This window comes from Heterodontus francisci, chromosome 10 (assembly GCF_036365525.1).
Source record: "Heterodontus francisci isolate sHetFra1 chromosome 10, sHetFra1.hap1, whole genome shotgun sequence".
Lineage (NCBI taxonomy): Eukaryota > Metazoa > Chordata > Chondrichthyes > Heterodontiformes > Heterodontidae > Heterodontus > Heterodontus francisci.
The window spans coordinates 102,529,407-102,549,702 of NC_090380.1; the positions used below are offsets into that span (position 1 = coordinate 102,529,407).

Below are 20,296 nucleotides of genomic sequence, written 5' to 3' on the forward strand. Positions count from 1 at the left end.
CGCTTATAGTCAAAGAGAACCAGTTACAGGCACGGGAGAGGCAGTCCACGAGTCTTTGTAGCCGAGTTTCCACGTGAGCGACGAGCACATTAGCGTAGAGGAGTTCTCTGATCAGGACGTGATGTGTTTTTGTCGTTGCTTTCAGCCTTGATAGATTGTAGAGCTTGCCATCTGACCTAGTGTGCAAATAGACTCCTTCCATATCTGCAGGGAAGGCCAAGGTCAGCAGCACGGAGAAGAAGGTGCCAAACAGAGTGAGGGCTAGGACACAACCCTGTTTCACTCCATTCTTCATTCCGATATTGTCCGAAGTGGAGCCATCAGACTGTGCAGTGCATGTTGTCATGGAAGGAGCAGATGAGACTGAGGAACTTCGGTAGACAGTCAATTTGTCCCAAAATCTTGTAGATTAATTAGGTTAATGCTACTACTGGTTTGGAAGAATTATTTTGAGTGAGACAAGACAGACTTTAAAAAAAAAAAACTGGACCTAGCTCATCTATACAAAAAAAAATGCATAGAAAACTCCATATTTTCTGTTTACAAATGCGAGCTGGTCACTGTTTCCAGCATCTGATGTTTTTCTATAATTCCAAATGTCACAGTTTTTCTTTATTTCACAAATCTGCTTTACAAATGGAAGTTCAACTAGAGTTAAAATCCAACCCACTTATCTTAACAGTGTTTGAGATATTGGTTCCTGGCCATTTAAAAGCATTAAGTGTGCCATGCTGCTGACAGGTTGAAAAATTATCTGTTCTAATTGCATCTTTTCTTCTCTCAGAATTTGAGGTGAACATTGTGGTGGTTCTCCAGGATGACCATCTGATCACTGAGAATTTTCCGCTTAAAGTCTACCGGTTTTGAGTTTCGCAGGGAGCAGAGTGATTGTCGTTGATGATGTGATATCCGGTGTCTCAGATGATGAATGACTGAGTTGTTGAAAACTAGTTCTCATTTCATATGACATTTGCCCTATGATTGGCATGTACCTTTTTGAGAAATGGAGAATTGTTTTCTTTTTTAAAAATAAATATTTGCACATTACATTTCCCAACTATGCAATTTATATTTGGAAGTATGATGTATAAATATTAAACACATTAAAACTCAGAAACCCGAGTAGGACTGTATTTGCAGTACAACTTTGAAATCGTGAAGAGCAATACATTTGCAGAAGTAGAAAAAGCACTGATCAAATGGCAATGCCTTTTGTTAAAATAATAGACTGGACTTGTTGGATTCATTGGCAATATTGCATCGTACCATGCTATATTCATAAACTTTCACATGGCTTCCTATAAGGCCATGCATAAGGGAAGTCTTGACTGAGATCAGAGCGTGTGGTTAAGTAGCAGAATGGATAGCAGGTTGGCTACAAAACAGGGAGAAGGGGATAAAGTTAGTTATTCAGACTGGTGGAAGATGGGAAGTGGTACCAAGGCCACTATTCACCATTTACATAAATGATTTGGAATCGGAAGTACAATATATAATTCTGCAGCTGACCCCGAATTGGGGATATAATTGATATGAGGAGGACTGACAACATGGAGAAAGGCCTTAACAAATTTGTAGAGTGGGCATGTAATTCGCAAATGAATTTTAATATAGATAAATGTGACGTAATGCATTTTGGTAAGAGGAATAAGTAGGCCGTCTACACAGTGTACAGATTCATATTAAAAGTGCAAAGAAAGCACTGGAGTTCATTGCTTTTGAATTCTATTCCTCCAGAAAAGTTTATGGCAAACTTGTATAGAACCTTAGTTAGATCACAGAGTACTGTTTACAGTTCTGGCCTCTATCTTTTTTTTAAAAAAAGGATTTGGAAACACAGGAGAAATTGCAAAAAAGATTTACAAGTATGATACCAGAACTGAGGGGAAGTCTGAGCAGGCTGGAGCTCCTTTCTCTAGAAAATCGAAGACATGAGGGGTGATCTGATTTTAGATTATGAAGGGGTTCAATAGGGTAGACATAAAGATGTCCAAAAACTATAAATACAAGATTGGATTTATTAGTAACAATGAAGAATTCAAGAGGAACTTCTCAGTGGTAAGAAGATGGAGCATATTACCACATGGTGTGGTTAAGGTGAATAGTTAGATATATAAATGAAGGAAAAAGGAATACAAGGATATGTTGATAGAAAGAAGCCCATGTGGAGTATTAACACTGGCATAGCCCTGTTGGGTTGACTGTTTCTGTACTGTAAATTCGACGTAATTGTATGTTTCATCCCAGTAGAGATCTATTACTTATAGTTTTAAGTTTTCACAGCTCTGGAATCTGGAGCTGACCATTTGAAGTTTCATTTATTTCTGACTGACTACAGTCAAAATGCAGGTAAGCCTGTTATTACATTTCTGACCCTGCTGTGTACACCACAGATGCAAGAAATACTTTTGCCACCATTGGGGTTATTGCTTACTTTGGATGTATATTTAGATTTCCAGTAGATTTTCATACTTAACGGACCATATTGTCTTGCCATTTGTCCTTTCTGTACAGATGTCCAAATTTCCTCTGTGTTGGGTGACTGGAAATTTATATTAGAGCAATTTTCTTTGTACAACCCTTGTATTCACTCCATTTTTAAAAATGGATTTCAGATATATATTTATTAAGACTATGAATGATCTCCAATGTTAATGACCCCAGGTTGCACACAATCTCCTGTAGAACCTGTTGTATGTGCACTGGTTCGGAGCAGTGAATCAAACTGCAGTGTGCTTTTCAACAATAGTATTTCAAGGGTGTTTCCTGATTGGAAACTATTAGCTAGAAGTGTTCAGGAAATTCTCACTGCTGTAAAGCCCTGACAAAAGACTGTGGGAAATTCTGTACTCACAGTGGGAGTCCACACATGGGCAATTAGAGTTCTTAGTGATTAACACTGAACATTTTGCAGTGGTTGCATGTGGATATATCTTGACTCTCTTTCCCTCCCCACTATCCTAAAACCTTGCTGAACTACATTCGGATGAGAACCTGGTTGTGTCTTTCACAACCTCCAGACATCCCAAAGCACTTTACAACCAATGAAGTAATTTAAGTGTAGTTACTATATTGTAAGGAAATGTATAGCCAATTTGCATATAGTAAGGTCCCACTAATTAATACCACTCACCAGCTCTTATAGTAATTTTATACAAACTTCTATGATTTTATTACCTGCCCTTTTGTTTTAAATTTTTTTGTGCATAGAAAGACAAATGCTATCTGGAACAGGGAATAGGATGCACTTGTGTTCAGTGTTAATAACAAACACTCCTGCGTTAGTCATGGAGCAAAACATCCTTCACGAATGCTGACAATTTCCTTAATTGTAACCTTTTAAATGTGAAGTAGATAAATATTTGGAGAAAATGCAGAAGGGTGGGACTAAGTTAATTTCTCTTTAACGAGAACTAGAAAAATCGAATTCTTCCTTTTTACCTTCATTTTGAAACAACAACTTTAGACAGCTTTCACTTGTTCATTTTAGTTCTTTTAGTCTTGGCTCTTAGACTTGGGTTTGGAATTCTCCCAGCCAACATCCTTCGCTGAACCAAAAAGCAGGTGTTGGTCTCAAATTTCCTCTGGATCTGCAGGGCCAGTGTGACTTTTGGTCTGTGGCAAGGTACCTATGGCAGTGTTGATGCAGGTGAGACACCTGCTTGGTAGAGGAGGGGGGGGAAAGGAAACAACTGTGACCGTTAGGAGTCATTTTCACACTTTAAAGAACTGGTCCCTTTTCAAGCATTGGCTACCATTAGGAAAGTCAACCACTTTGAGATAAACTGCCTTAATGAAAATGGCTTTCCCAAAATTGGTGGATCCCTATTTTATTGCCCAGTAACTGCTGTATTCCTGTTTTATATGTGCACTGGACCATCAAAGCCAGAACTCAGACCTATCCCAATTTCTGCCCCTACTTATTCGTATATTGGCTGCTCATTTCATTTACTGTTTGACCATGCTGTAAGCAATTGAATAACAGTGACTTCTTTTGGGCCTCCTTATCTCGAGAGACAATGGATACGCGCCTGGAGGTGGTCAGTGGTATACTATACTTACTTAAGTAAATCATTGGATGTTAAGTGGTTGAGATGTCCTGAGTACATGATCATTACAAGTTTGATATTTATTTAGAGATACAGCACTGAAACAGGCCCTTCGGCCCAGAGTCTATGCCGACCAACAACCACCCATTTATACTAACCCCATATTCCCTACCACCTACAAGTCTTTGGTGGTGGGAGGAAACAGGAGCACCTGGCGAAAACCCACACAGTCACAGGGAGAACTTGCAGTACCCAGAATCGGTCCCTGGAGCTGTGATGCTAACCACTGTGCCACTATTTCTACCAATTGTTCCACAACCTTTAAATAGTTGAATATGGGCAACTTGAGCAACAGGAACTGCTGCTTCACTGTGTAGGACAACTGCACATTTTTAGTGCAAGATTGTCCTCTGGTGGTGGATTAGGAAAACTGCATCATAGCCAATGAAAACATAACATTTTTTTTAGAGATACAGCACTGAAACAGGCCCTTCGGCCCACCGAGTCTGTGCCGACCATCAACCACCCAGTTATACTAATCCCATATTCCTACCAAACACCTATACTAGTGACAATTTATAAAGGCCAGTAACATAATTTAGCTTCAGAAAAGCAAGTCATATCCTGCTAGCCTTAACATACGGTAGTTTCCACCAGCTCATGAGCTAGTACACAACCTCCTTTCAAACATTCCCTGAACCTTTTTCTCATTAAGTTAGAAGGGGAGTGATTTAGACTTTAAATCTTTTCAGCACTGTTTAAGCTGCCCATTTTAAATTGTGTTTTGCAAAAGACCTGCAAGTCTTTTGGCTGGAAACCGGAGCACCCGGAGAAAACACAGTTGCATTCCATTGTTCAAAATCACTGCTTTGAGAGAACTTTGAAATTTTTGGATTTAAAAAAAAAATTTCTTTGCTTGTGCATTGTGAAACATTTGTATACACAGATCATCCTGCATTCAGTTACTGCTATTGTATTTTCTACTGCTGTTCTGTAATTCCTGTTGAATGGATTGCAAATGGGAAAATACATTGTTTAGTATCGGAGGGAAAGGGTCAGAAGTGGCTACTGCACTAACAGCAGTGACAAATTGCAGTTATGAATTTTATGGGTGTGGGCTCTTTCCATGCATCAGGAAGTGACAATGTCCACTTACATTGACATGGTTGTAGATGCACTTGGCTGAATTAATCCAATTCCATAGACTTTTGGGAATTATGGCCTAGTATCAAGAAGCTATCTAGCCGCAAACCCATGTAGAAAGAAGCATTTCACATCACAGCTAGAGCCGATTTTCCAGTCCTATACACAAAAATGGGAGGCAGGTTGAGTTTTCTGTAGTTGGTTAATAGAGTAAAACAGGTTCTAAAACTTATTGGCTGCAGACCACCTACTTGTCCTACCCCCTCTACTTTTGCTTGCCAGTGCAAAAAAAAATTAGTGGGAAGAATAATGGGCTTTTGAAGAGACACCATGAGATGTCTGGTTCCAAGCTGGAGAGCTTCAGCCTCTGTTTTCAGCCCCACACATGTAACAATAACAAGTTTGGCTTATAAAACTACATTGTCACTTGCATTTATGATGAGGAATGAGTGTTCTGGCCTGTTCTCTGGCATCAGTGACTTGCATTTTAGATTTGCCCATAGATCACCTGGAGGACCATTTTGGTTAATTAGAAATGATTTACCATCACATTGCAAAACACAACTTAAAATGGGCAGCTTAAACAGTGCTGAAAAGATTTAAAGTCTAAATCACTCCCCTTCCAACTTAATGAGAAAAAGGTTCAGGGAATGTTTGAAAGGAGGTTGTGTACTAGCTCATGAGCTGGTGGAAACTACCGTATGTTAAGGCTAGCAGGATATGACTTGCTTTTCTGAAGCTAAATTATGTTACTGGGAGGTGATTCATGCTGACAAAAGTATTCTGAATACCTGTCATACCTCTAAGAGATTCAACTTACTATGATTCTGTCGTCACAAACTATAATTATTCACGAGTGAAGAGCAGACTGTGCAATTGGAGTTTTATTTTTTAAATCCTTAAATTCCCCATAACAATGGCTTCTGTAATAAAAATATGCATTTATATGGTGTCTATATATGAAAAGTCATATAGTCAAAAGGCAAAGAAAAATAAATCAATACGGCACATGCTAATGGAAAAGACATCAACTTAAGATTTGTTAATCATTCAGCTGGTTTATCAAGTTTTAAAATTGCAAAAAAGTGCTCAGTTTCTTGTTCCCTTGATATGCCATTGCTTCAGAAATGGAGAGATCATGACCAGGATTGGATCTAGAGCAAGCAGCCAAATCTCATTCTACCTTTGTCACTGTTGTCTGACGCTGTTCAAGAAAATTCACAGTTCCTGATAAATGATTTTACGTTTAACCAAACAAGATTATTATGGAGCCTGAATGCCATTTAGTTTTTAAATTACAAAGAGTCACTTTTGTTTTGCATACTCTTAAATCACATAAAACCAATAAAAAAATCATCAAAAGTAATGATTAACAACTCCCTCATAAAACACATACTTAAGAAGGAAAGTTTTGTGTATTTTTTATCGTTCCAGACAGCACAGGAAAATCTTCAGGCAGCAGAGCATGAACTCGACATGTTGGACAGGTGCTATTCTCTCTCAGCCATTGCTTGATGCACTGTAGGATGATAAATCATAAAATAAAGCATCTTCAGAACACCACATTCTACTGATTTCATACTAGAACAAATTATATAGTGCCTTTAACACAATAACCTCAGGTGCTTCACAAAAGCATTATAAAGCAAAATTTGCCACGGAGGCAGATGGCCAGAGGTAGATTTTGAGAAGAGTGCAGAGAGGTTTAGGGAGGGATTTCTCGAGCTTGGGGCCGTATAAGCAGTGGTTAGCACCGCAGCCTCACAGCTCCAGCGACCCGGGTTCGATTCTGGGTACTGCCTGTGCGGAGTTTGCACGTTCTCGCCGGGTGCTCCGGTTTCCTCCCACAGCCAAAGACTTTCAGGTTGATAGCTAAATTAGCATTATAAATTGCCCCTAGTATAGGTAGGTGGTAGGGGAATTGAGGGAAGGTGGGGATGTGGGATTAATGTAGGATTAGTATAAATGGGTGGTTGATGGTCGGCATAGACTCGGTGGGCTGAAGGGCCTGTTTCAGTGCCATATCTCTAAAAAAAAATAAAAATAAATAAAGCCAGAATTAGAAGAGTGCAGATCTGAGGGTTGTGGGGCTGGAGGAGATGAGAGAGATAGGGAGTGGAGAAGCTTGAAAACAAGGATGAGAATTTTAAAATCGAAGCATTGCTTGACCGAGAGCCAATATAGGTTATGGGACTTTGTACAAAAAAATTGTTTATAGACCAATGAACTACTTCTAAGACTGACCAAGTGGTCACTCTGCAAGTAGTTAACAGGCAACGATTATCCAGTTGAATGTTGTAGATGTCAGGCTATATCCTAAATTAAGCAATTCCTTCAGCTGCCGTTCATTTAAAATATCAGGAAAACATTGTATAAGTCAAGTAGCTTTGCAGAATGAGCACTTTCCTCCTTTGTCATTCTCAATTGCCTGGCTGAAAAAGCAGACCAGTAACCTGCATGGTTAAAGTTGCTGTCCTCATCTTGACCACACTTTAAAACTTATCTGGAAAAATTGCAGGAATAACCCCATTTCCCATCCACCTCACACTACAACTCAACTGCATTTTCCAGATCTATCTGAATGGTAGCCCTTTAGTTACAACGTTGTAGCAATTCTGAAGAGTATTACATGATACTAACAGGAGGGGAGAGGGGAACACTCCTTACAGCCAATTTATCCACAGCAAGCTTCCACAAACAATGAAATGGATTTGTATACAACAGGATTTGCAATGCTGCTTTGTGGTTACAGCAGCATCCTGTTGTATACATACCCATTTCATTAAAACATAATCTAGTCATTTATTTCTTTGCTGTTTGTGGAAGCTTGCTGTGGACAAATTGGCTGTCACTTTTCCTATATTACAATAACTTCAGAAGTAAGTCACTGGTTATAAGACATTGTAGACATTCAGGTCTTTATTAATTTTAAATTTCAACTGTTCCCTTCTCTTGGAAACATGGAAATGCATTGAAGTTTTTAGTGTATTAACTTTTAGTTTCTCGTTTCACCTTGTGTGGAAACGATTACTGGCTCAGTGACTTTTTTTCCCCCAAAACTGTTCTCCCTTCCACCTAAACAGACCATTTTCAAAATTTCTGAATGACAAAAATGAGATTGACAGCTATACTTACCCGTTCATGAAAGTGATGTTTGCATTGAAGCACACACATAGTGTCAAGTGTTAATTCTTCATGACAAATAATACATGGCTCGTCATCACATGTCTATGATGAGAAATAAGGAAAACTTTTCAACAACCAGCCTTACCAATTAAAAACTATGTTCACTGTGCCCCATCTTTAGCTCTGATATTTATCTTTCCCCATCCGAGTTTAGGTGCATCATGCTTGAAGCAGAAAGGAGGAGACTTCAGCAAAATTCTGTCCTATTTAGAGTGTTGAGAACAGTCAACTAGAGTTTAAGTTTTCAATGATACAGAATTTATGGCATCTCAGGTTGTACCTAATTAAACTTGCCCTGCAAGCTGACAACAGTGCAGAGAAGCAACCAAGGGACCTTGGTAAATAACAGGTCAAACACTATCTCATTAACCAATGAGATTAAAGGATTGATAAATAAATAGAGGATGGACTGAGAATGAGTGTGGGTGAATTCACTGATGCTTAGAAGGATGCTATTCAGTCTGTTGAGTCTGCGAGCTCTATGCAACAGCAATCCAGCTTGTCCCAATCACATGCACTTTCCCCATAGCCCCACAAAATTTCTCCAGATTATTATCCAATTCCCATTTGAAAGCCAAGAGTGAGTCCACGTCCATCACTCTTTCAGGCAGTGCATTCCAGATCATAACCACTTGTTTCTCCTCATATTGCCTTTGGTTCTTTTGCCAGTCATCTTAAATCTGTGTTCTCTGGTTCTGATCCCTTCTGCCAATGGGTAATTTATCTGACTAGACCAGTCATGATTTTGAATCTCTATCAAATCTCCTTTCAACTTTCTCTTCTCTAACCCCAGCTTCTCAAATTTATACAAGTAGCTGAAGTCCCTCATCCCTGGAACCTTTCTCATAAATCTTTTCTGTATCCTCTTTAAAGCCTTCACATTCTTCCTAAAGTGTGGCATCCACAATTGGACACAATACTCCAGTTGTGGCCAAAGCAGTGTTTTATATAGGTTCATAACTTCCCTGATTTTGTACTCTAAACTTCTATTTATAAAAGCAAGCACCATGGATGCTGGAAATACTCAGGTCAGGCAGCATCTGTGCAGAGAAAAACAGTTAATGTTTCATATTGATGACCTTTCATCCCTTTAGTTTATATGGTCGCTCATCATTCTTCCTGCCAAAATGCATCACTTCATACTTTGCCATGTTATATTTCATTTGTGACATGTTCACCTATTACACCAGCATATGTCCTCTTGAAGTCTATCACTATCCTCCTCACAATTCACTACATTTCCAAGTTTTGTCCCATCTGCAAATTTTGAAATTGTGCCCTGTACACTCAAGTATATATCAATATATAGCACGAAAAGTGGTCCCAATAGTGACTCCTGAGGAATGCCACTGTATACCTTCCTCCAGTCCAAAAAAACATTTACCGCTACTCGGTTTCCTGCCCTTTAGCCAATTTCATATCCGTGCTGTCACTGTCCTTTTATTCCATGGGCTTCAACTTTTCTGGCAAGCCTATTATGTGGCACTTCATCAAATACCTTTTGGAAGTTCATATACACATCAACCCCCTCTGTTGTCTCAGCAAAAGACTTAATCAAGCTAGTTAAACTTGATTTGCCTTTAGCAAATCCTTGCTAGTTTTCTTCAATTAATTAACATTTGTTGAAGTGGCTGTTCGCTTTGTCCTGGATTAGTTTTAAAAAGCTTCCCTACCACCGAGGTTAAACTGACTGACCTGTAGTTGCTGGGCTTATCCTTAAAACCTCTTTTTGAACGAGGGTGTAAACATCTGGAATTCTCCAGTCCTCTGGCAGTATCCCCATATCTAAGGAAGACGGAAGATTATGGCCAGTGCCTCTTCAACTTCCACCCTTTCTTCGCTTAGCAACCCATGATGCATTCCATCCAGACCTGGTATCTGATCTACTTGAAGTACAGCTACCTTTTCCAGTACCCCCTCCAGTGTCTCAACTACCTCCTCTTTTACTATGATTTTGGCAGCATCATCTTCATTGGCAAAGACAGATGCAAAGCACTCATTTAGTACCTCAGCCATGCCTTCTGCCTCCATACATAGGGTCTCCTTTTTGGTCCCTAATCAGCCCTCCTGTTACTACTCATCTATTTATATGTCAACAGGAGTCTTGGATTCTCTTTTATGTTAGCTGCCTTGTCTATACTCATACTTATTTCCCTTTTCACTTTCCCGCTGAAGTTTCTATATCCAGCCTGGTTCTCACTTGTATTATTCAACCTGACATCTTTCATAGGCCCCTTTTTATCTGCTTCATCTATCTTTCCTCATTCAGAGCTCTAGTTTTGGTTGCCCTACCTCATGGGAATGTACCTAGACCATGCCCATTGTTCTGTGATGGTTTTGCCTGCCAATCCTTGATTCCAATTTATCTGGGCCAGATCTATTCTCATCCCACTGAAATTGGCCTGCCTCCAATTAAGCATTTTTATTCTAGATTGCAATGTTGAATCTGGTACAGAAAGAAAGAAAAGAAACAAAGGAAAAGTTGGATTTTTAAACTTTTAAATTTGATATTGTCAAATTGCCAGCAATTCACAACTTGAAGATTCCACATTTTTAATTGTTCACTTTCTGGGCAAAAGGGATCAACTGGCAGTCATTAACAATTATTACATATTTAAAAGGGTATTTATGCTGTTGATAACAAGACTTAACTGAGTTTAATGGGCAATTAATGTACAAATGCAGCAATTTAATGAAAATCACAGGGAGGTTAAGGGTGAGATGCTGTTTTCACGAAGCAGCAAGTCGGCCAGCAACTTCTGGCGATTTGCAATTCTTGCTACATGTTGCTGGCTAATTTACATATTAACTGTGTGCTTTGTTTGCTGTCATGTTTTTCAACAAATTCTGGGCAAGAATTTGATTTTGTTTGACTACAGGTTGTCAGGAGTTTGAAGTCATTTCTTATCCCTACCTTTATATTTTAAGATAATGAAACATATACTTGACTATCACTTACTGCAGGATCACTTCCATGCCACTGTGAGGCAGTCTGAACATTGACAGATCTCCAAGGCTGCGAACGGATGTTTCTAGCGGCTGAGGGCGTACTCGGTCTGGAGCCCTCACTCGATGCTGCAGATACTAATTCAGAGCTTGGCCTTTGGTGAGCCAGGGTTGCTGGCTGTTGAAGGATGGCAGATGGAAGCTGGACCTGTGATGTGTGTGGGGGGGTGGAGAATCATACACCATTAAACCTGTCATCTGCTCTTCACTGAAAAGAAAAATTCTGACAACTAACACCATTTAATTTTGATTTCACTAAAATATACCTGCATTCTGGTCAGTCAGTACATTAATTAAGTCAAATATTTTCTTAGTTTAATAATATTTGCCTTCCCTAATGCCCAAGCTCCGAAATTCCCTCCCTAAACTCCTCTGTCTCTCGCACCTCCTTTAAGATGCTCAAATGATAGATCCTCCGCACATACTTTTCTAGCTTAATTTGCAGGCGTATCATATTTCAGAAGAAGAATACTGCATTCACTGGAAGTGGTTTGTTTTGACTTTGTTTAGATTACCAATGGGCCCACTTGGCTACACAGGAGTCCCAAAGGCAGCAGTCAGCTCAGTGGATTCTGGTTCGCGAAAAGTGAGTTTAAACAATTATTTGAGTCCATAGTCCAACTGAGGGTGATACTTCAGTGACTGCTGATTGGCTTTGTTAGGAGATAAGTACGTGCTGCCTTCAGCATTCACCTCTGTAGTTTAAGATTGCATTGGGCATAAGCCCCTTAAAGTCAAAATAAAACCCTCAACAGGGAACAGTTTCCTGAAATGTACTATCCCTGGAGCAAGTGCCCAGAGGTATTGTAATACAAGCTGGCGTGACAGCTGTTGCGTAATAGAGGTGAATACTGAAGTGGATGGAGGGATATTAGTAAGGAGAGGTAGAATGACTTGTGGGTATGTGTCATTCTTGGTCATGGCCCAAATGGCAAGGCAGATCAAACAGAATGAATTTCTTTGTTTTGGTTTTAACTCTCCACACACAAGTGCACAACATAGCAGGTGGGTGGGGTAAAATCTCACCATCATTTTGTCCCATATACTATCAGAGTAAACCTTTTAAACCACTTAGATCCGCTCCCCTATCCTGTTAAACAGTAAAGAGTGGCCAGATAGGCATCAACCTTATACAAACATTTAACACTTTCAAATTGTAGGTTACAAAAGGCCAAGCCTCAGACTCTCACCCGAACTTTGTCCTGATGATCCAAGATGAGTTCTGCCACTCGATTGATTATTTCACTGCACCCTAATCCAGAAAGGGAAATGCCATTTGCATCATGAACCTCTTCAACAAAATTTGTCAGACTGACCCTGAAAACCAAAACACAGGGCAAGATGGAATATGGCGTATAAAACAAATTCACACATTTCACGTGGAGACACCAACTCATGTTTGTCAGTTCGATGGGCTGGAACATTATCCTTTTACCCATGGAACCTGGAGCCAAGTTGAACCCAGTTTAGTGCAGCTGCAAAAATAACTATTAATTCAACCCAGCTCCAACTGAATATGGATTCAGCACTGATCGAGCAGTATCTTCAGAAAGGCTATGAATGTGGGGGTCGAGAGGCTGGCAGTTATGCATACAGATGACACAGGTATAAGTTTATCTCATATGCTCTGTCCACCCTGAAATACTCATTGATTACATCATCTAACACTAGTTTTCCTCCCAAAAGATGCAGTCAGTTTCATTTCATCATATTCCTTCATACGAACAAAGTTATAGAGAAAGAATGGCAGAAATCAGAATGACCAGCTATGGTCCAGCATTGGTTTCAAAAAACATTGCTGACCTTATTACTGTACGACTAGAATCCAGCAACTTTGTTAGTTTCAAACTAAACCAGCTCAGAAATACAGAAATGTTCATGTATGATGCGTAAATGTGTTAATTTTGATTAATTTGGCTACAGACTTACCTTGTATAATGGGGGAACATGGCTACAAGACAGTTGATGATCTTATCAAAGCTGTTCTTGGGTTGCTGAGATGTTGCATTTGCAGGTTGGCTTGTGGAAGGCTGATTATCAGCAGTGGTTGCAAGTTCAGGTACTGTAGGTATTGCTGATCGATTATTTATTGGTGACCAGGCAGACTGATGTTTTGCCAAAGAAGCTTCACGTTGAATTTGGTTGGAAGACTGGTTTTGAAATCTGGATGTTACAGAACTCCGAGGTGGAGCCTTGGTCGTTGCTTTAGCAGTTCCTGGGACCGCTTGCATTAGAGAAGACAGGGTTTTCTGTGTTGGAACAGATGTGGCTTGTGCAATAGATGAAATCTGATTTTGCATCTGGACCTGACTTGCAGAAGGGAAAGATGCTATAATAGCAGGATCATGAAAGGGTGCTTTCTCTAGTATTACCTGAATTAAAAAAACACATTTGTAAATGGCAACATGAGAATATGAAAATATGCTTTTTCTGTATAGTATTTGGCTGTCCTTCTAAATTCAGTTGTTCAAATGGTATAAAAACAAGAAATGCTGGAAATACTCAGCATGTTTGGCAGCATCTGTGGAGAGAGAAGCAGAGTTAACGTTTCAGGTCAGTGACCCTTCTTCGGAACTGGCAAATATTAGAAATGTCAAAGGTTATAAGCAAGTAAAGTGGGGGTGGGGCAAGAGATAACAAAGGAGAAGGTGTTGATAGGACAAGGTCACAGAATAGCTGACCAGAAGGTTATGGAGCAAAGGCAAACAATATGTTAATGGTGTGTTGAAAGACAAAGCATTAGTACAGATAGGGTGTTAACAGACTGAAAATTGAACAGCAAGTACAAACATGAAAAAAAAACAGTGGGTAAGCAAACTGAGCAAACTATGAAATAAAATAAACAGACAAAAAAATGTAAAAATTGTAAAAAAGAAAAACTAAAAATAAAAGTAAAATGGGGGGCCCGTCATGCTCTGAAATTATTGAACTCAATGTTTAGTCCGGCAGGCTGTAGTGTGCCTAATCAGTAAATGAGATGCTGTTCCTCAAGCTTGTGTTGATGTTCACTGGAACACTGCAGCAATCCCAGGATAGAGATGTGAGCAGGGGGGAGCGTTGAAATGGCAAGCAACCGGAAGCTCAGAGTCTTGCTTGCGGACTGAGCGGAGGTGTTCCGCACAGCGGTCACCCAGTCTGCGTTTGGTCTCCCCAATGTTCAAATGGTAAGTTACTTTACACCCAAGCACATTCAGACCATCAGCAAGGCTACCTGCTTCCATTCCCAAAACATGACTTTTCTCCAACTACCTCCTCCTTACTGCTGCTGAAACTCACATCCATGCCTTTGTCACTTCTAGACTTGACTTTTCAAATGTCCTTTTCGTTAGTCTCCTGAGCACTGCTTTACCTGATGAATTCCAACTCACCCAGAACTCTATCGCTTTCATCCTATCCTCTACAAAGTCCCATTCACCACCCTGATCTGTGCTTCTCTTCACTATTTCCCCATTCTCCAGTGCCTCGATTTCAAAATCCTTGGTCCACCTTAAAATCCTTCCATGGCTTTACAACTTCCTTTAGAATCCTACATTCTTGTCCACATCCTTTAGTCTTCTAACACTGATCTAACTGAATGCTTCTCTGCTCCTCCATCTCATTTAAACTTCCTTCATAAGTCCACGTGGCTCGGCACATCTTTTCCTACATTTGTAAAAATACTAATTAAAAGCTGGCCCTTTAATACCACTTTGCCAACCCTACTCCTCCAACTGAAGTCCACTGCTTAAACTGCAAAATGCCTTGGGATAGTTTGCAAATGGTGGTGTGAAAATGCAAGTTATTGTAGCCATCAGTAATGAGCTTAGTCTACCTTTCCCTAAAGGTTGGTGAGGTGAAATGTATAAAGTCCCACCTGCACTGACTGAAACACACACACACTTAGGACAGAAACAAACAATGATAACACTCTGCAACTGCAGGAAACGGGGAAGGACGAAAGACAGGAGTGAAAATTTTTAGGGCTTCTGTGATTGAGTCCGAGGTGCAGGACCAGTGTGTGCTGACAGTCATCGGAACGGATGACTTGTTGAATTGTTAGATGCACCAACTTTAGTTTCAAAGCTTGTTTTTGTTTTGAGACAGACCCTGGTTTGAAACTAAAATCTTAAAACAGTAATTTGATCAGAGGCATGTGACTAGAGATATTCAAGCAGTTTTTACAGATTTCAAGACTGATAGTTCAAGCAGGCTGCAGGCTGTTTGGTGAAGTGTTATTATTTGCAGCCAAGCTGCTGAGACTGGAAAACTGGCCATTGGCAAATACGAGTTGCAGCAGCAGTTTTCAGTGACTTAGAGTTACTCAAGGCGACACTGGTGGAGCTACGCTATTAAAGCTGTCATGAGCAGACTACAGAAGTTCTGGAGGGGTGTGCAGTTTTGGTGCAAATGGTATTGGTGGAATTCAGGCTTGTAGGGGAACTGCTGTCGAATGGAAATCGGCGTTTGTATCTTGGAGGATAGGAGTTGGAAATCTACAAGAAGTAGCTCAAAGTTTTGAGGAACTTGGTGCAATCTTTGCTGAGAGGACTGCCCAGTAAATCAGAGATCTTTGTTGCATCTGATAATTGACGTGTAATCTGTAAACGATATAGACCCTGACTTGTTTGTTATTCATGTTTAGTTTACGTGGATTTTGGTTTGATTGTAAAAAGTAAAATTTACAAAAGTGAAATCATATGGTTTTCTATTGGAGCTGTTAAGTAAATTCGAATCTTTGGTTTGTTAATCTCCATAGGGATCATAGCATTAAGGGGAGATGGTGGCGTAGTGGTAATGTCATTGAACTAGTAATCCAGAGGCCGAGGCTAATGCCCTGGGCACTTGGGTTCAAGTCCCACCATGGTAGTTGGTGGAATTTAAATTAAATTAATTAATTTTAAAAATTTGGAATTGAAAGCTCGTCGCAGTAATGGACCCATGTGATTATCTGGTTCACTAATGTCCTTTAGGGAAAGAAATCTGCCATCCTTACCTGGTCTGGCCTACATGTGACTCCAGACCCACAGCAAAGTGGATGACTCTCAACTGCCCTCTGAAATGGCCGAGCAAGCCACTCAGTTGTCAAGGGCAATTAGGGATGCTGGCTTTGCCAGCGACGTCACATCTCATGAAAGAATTAAAAAGAAAAACATCTTCACGTATTATTTAAAGGCCTATCAAAGCAGTGATTATTTTTACTTTTGGCTGACAGATTCTGTAGCCTCTTTATTAGGAAGGACAGGAAGTTGCAAAGAAACAGACAGTGAATGGGCAAAACTATGGCATTTGGAGTTCAACTATGGTCAAGTGTGAGGTCATCCACTTTGGTGCAAAGATTGATAAATCATAGTATTAATGTTAAGAAACTAGGAACAGTACAGGAGCTAAGCAATTTGGGAGTCAAGTAGACAAATCATTGAAAGCTAGCGTACAGGTATATAAAGCAATCAAAAAAGCCTTTGGAAAATTGGCCTTTATCTCAAGAGGCTGAAAAACAAAGGGGAGGATGTGATGCGTCAGTTGTATACAGCTTTGGTCTGATCCATCCGGAATACTGCGTACAGTTTTGGACACACACCTCAGAAAGGATATCCATGCTTTGGGTGGAGTACAACACAGATTCACAAAATCATACCGCAGCTTGGAGTGTTAAATTGTGAGAACAGGTTGCACAAACTTGGCTTGTGATCCCTCGAATATGAAAGATTGAGGGTGATCTGATCAAGGGGTTTAAAATGCTAAAAAGATTCAATAGGACAAATGCAGAGAAACTATTTCCTCTTAAAATTAGAGCCAGGCTGTTTAGGTGGGAAATCAGGAAGCAATTTTTCACATAAAGGGTAGCAGGAATCTGGAATTCTCTCCCCAAAAGGCTGTGGATACTTGGACAACCAGAGCTTTCAAGACCAAGACCAATAGATTTTTTGCTAGTTAAGCATATCAAGGCCTACACAGCTATGGCAGGAGTTGAGGTTCAGACCAGCCATGATCTGACTGAATGGTGGAACAGGATCAAGGAGCCGAATGGCCTAGTTCTGTTCCTAGACCTTCCCTGGCTTATAGCAAATTAAGTTAAGACTAACATATGATAGAATGCTGGCCAAGGAATCAATTTGCTTAGTCTAGTGCCTGCTGCTAATCTAAATGCACCTATTGTGCCTTTGACAATATCATGACCGTATATTTGCCTGTCTCGTGGGTCTCAACAGCATTAGTTGATGACAGACAATCTGCACGTGTGTCCTTCGCTGCTAGTTAATAACTTTAGTGAACCAGTGTTCTTAGGCCATTCTCCCAAGACTCAACCTGCTCTATATATATATTAGAGAATCTGAAAATTGGCTATAGTGATTTGTTTTATGAACTTAACGTACCCTGCAGCAGAAGTCCGATGTGTGCACAACTTTCTTAAGGTCCTGTGTTTTTGAATTGGATAAATGCTCAATTCTGTCTGATTTGAATTACCTTTAGTATAATGGAGGTATGCTGCAAGATGTAGCTTCTTTGACAGAATGCAACTGTATGGTTTCAAAAGTATAAACTACTGTAGAAAAAAAAGACTTCACTGAAAACTTACATTAGAGCTTGGTGGTGTTGGGAGGCTTGGAATAGACACCGATGCAAGGCTGCTTAGTTGCGTTCCATTTTTTACCAGACTCATCTGATTATTAAAGTGCATCTGTAAAAGTTGAATACTTTGCATTATTGCTCAAGCTTGAGAAGTTCTTGATCTTTCTCTGCAAAGCAGGCTAGAAGTCAACCTGGAAAACTACTGATAAAGACCATCAACCTCCATCCAAAAAAATTTGTGCCCAACTCGCAGTTCAGTGTGGCAATGTTGAGGGAACATAAACATTAGTGGGTATTTAACTGGATGGGATGTAATACAGAGTATAAGCGCAATAACAAGTCAGCTGACACCAGAATTATCTTATCATAATTTATATAACATTTAAGGTAATTTACAGAATTTTATGTGTAAACATTCTTTTCCAATTGACTATTCTGTTGTGGCAACGTCATCAAGGCAACATTACACATTTGGACAAAAGGCAATGGCTACGTTTGTGCCAAATTCAAGACAAACTCACCTCACTTTCATAGATTTGCTGGTTCACTGTAAATAGAAAAGATTCCCAGGCAGCAACCGACACCTGCAGTTGTGGAATAGCCAACATCGGATTGCTGCATAAAGAGAGAACATTCACATGTCACAAGACCACTTTTAGAATTGCAAGCACTGTTGCTTTAACACCTACTCAGATAGGTACTGTTTGGGCTTTTCCCCCCCTTCTATGTCACATTAGGCAGTCCTGAGGTGCATGTATTTAGTCATATCTCGGCAATAAATTTCTCATCAGAAAAGACAGTATATCGAATGATCTGTGCAATTATTTGTTTCATCTTATGATGGAACCAAAGTGGCAGAGCTGTATTTGTAACTCACCTTTGGAAAGCACTTTTACATCTCAGTGGCTTGCTAGCTTAATTCAGAGGGTAACGAGTTAACCATTTTATATAGAGTAAGAGTCATGTGTAGGCCAAGATTAGTCAATCAGTGGAGTTTTTTTTAATATACAAAAACTGTAGTTTTGATGTCTATTTTCTTCTGATAGTGCACAAATTACTAGATTTAGTAATTTCAATTTCACATTTTGCCAGATTTGAACCTGAGTCACTGGGCTACTTGTCCAGTACCATAACCACTGCACTGAGGTGCCCTTGAAGTAAGCATCTGCACATGCTAGACAAGAACAGGATGATGGTTGGCTGTGATGTCAGTCTAGGGACACAAGAATAACCATGTGGAACTGCACCAAAGTACATACGAACATACAAATTAGCAGCAGGAATAGGCCCTCAAGCCTGCTCCACCATTCAACAACATGGCTGAACTGATTACTCCACATTCCCACATACCCCCGATAACCTTTCACCCCCTTGCTGATCAAGAATCCATCTACCGCTGCCTTAAAAAAAATCAAACACTCTGCTTCCACTACCTTTTGAGTGAGTATTTCAAAGACTCTCAACTCTGAGAAAAACTTTCTCCCCATCTGTCTTAAATGGGCAACCCCTTATTTTTAAAGATTGAACCCTGGTTCTAGATTCTCGCATAAAAGGAAACATCTTTTCCACATCCACCCTGTCAAGACCCCTCAGGATCTTGCATGTTTCAAGCAAGTTGTCTCTTGCTCATCTAACTCCAGCGGATACAAGCCTAGCCCGTCCAATCTGCCCATTCCAGGTATTAGTTAGCAAACCTTCTCTAAGCTGCTTCCAATGCATTTACGCCATTTCTTAAATAAAGAGACCAATACTGAACACAGTACTCCAGATGTGGTCTCACCAATGCCCTCTATAGCTGAAGCATAACCTCCCTACTTTTGCATTCAATTCTCCTCACAATAAATGATAACATTCTATTTGCTTTCCTATTTACTTGCTGTGCCTGCATAACCTTATGTGATTAATGCACAAGGACAACCAGATCCCTCTGCAATATCTCACCATTTAGATAATATGCTTTTTTATTCTTCTTGCCAAAATGGACAATTTTACATTTTCCCACATTATACTTCATTTGCCAAATCTTTGCCCACTCACAACCTTTCTATATCCCTTTGTAGCCTCATGTCCTCTTCACAACCTACTTTCCTACCTAACTTTGTGTCATCAGCAAATTTAGCAACCATACCTTCGCTCCCTTCATCCAACTCATTTATATAAAAAGTTGAAGCCCCAGCACTCATCCCTGTAACACACCACTTGTTACATCTTGCCAACCAGAAAATGACCCATTTATGCCTACTGTTTCCTGTTAAGTAGCCAATCTTCTATCCATGCCAATGTTACCCCCTACACCATGAGCTTTTATTTTTTTGCAATCACCTTTGATGTGGCACCTTATCAAATGCCTTCTGGAAATCCAA

General features: G+C 39.9%; 2 protein-coding genes across 9 annotated transcripts in view; one reads left to right on the forward strand and one right to left on the reverse strand.

Annotated features, from left to right (window-relative positions):
- Positions 1 to 20,296, forward strand: part of vps26c (VPS26 endosomal protein sorting factor C) — a 191,169-nt gene that overhangs the window by 47,571 nt on the left and 123,302 nt on the right. The window contains exon 8 of one of the 4 annotated variants that reach the window (XM_068041200.1): positions 785 to 1,085. The exons of the other annotated variants lie outside the window; for them this stretch is intronic. Within the exon in view, the coding sequence (XP_067897301.1) occupies positions 785 to 867 (83 nt within the window). The 3' untranslated portion in view covers positions 868 to 1,085. Of the gene's footprint in view, positions 1 to 784; positions 1,086 to 20,296 lie in introns of those variants that run through there. 4 annotated transcript variants of the gene reach the window in all.
- The window catches only part of ttc3 (tetratricopeptide repeat domain 3), a 170,163-nt gene that overhangs the window by 17,981 nt on the left and 131,886 nt on the right, over positions 1 to 20,296 (reverse strand). Inside the window, exons 37-45 of one of the 5 annotated variants that reach the window (XR_010975886.1) lie at positions 18,455 to 18,548; positions 17,941 to 18,042; positions 13,314 to 13,756; positions 12,575 to 12,701; positions 11,338 to 11,532; positions 8,328 to 8,420; positions 6,589 to 6,711; positions 3,442 to 3,658; positions 1,203 to 1,375 (exon numbers count right to left, since the gene is read on the reverse strand). Coding sequence is in view for 3 of the 5 variants with exons in the window: in XM_068041194.1 (XP_067897295.1) it covers positions 6,589 to 6,711; positions 8,328 to 8,420; positions 11,338 to 11,532; positions 12,575 to 12,701; positions 13,314 to 13,756; positions 17,941 to 18,042; positions 18,455 to 18,548 (1,177 nt within the window). In the remaining 2 variants the exon portion in view is untranslated. Of the gene's footprint in view, positions 1 to 1,202; positions 1,376 to 3,441; positions 3,659 to 6,058; positions 6,712 to 8,327; positions 8,421 to 11,337; positions 11,533 to 12,574; positions 12,702 to 13,313; positions 13,757 to 17,940; positions 18,043 to 18,454; positions 18,549 to 20,296 lie in introns of those variants that run through there. The other 4 variants (XR_010975885.1, XM_068041194.1, XM_068041196.1 and 1 more) reach the window with 4 other exon arrangements.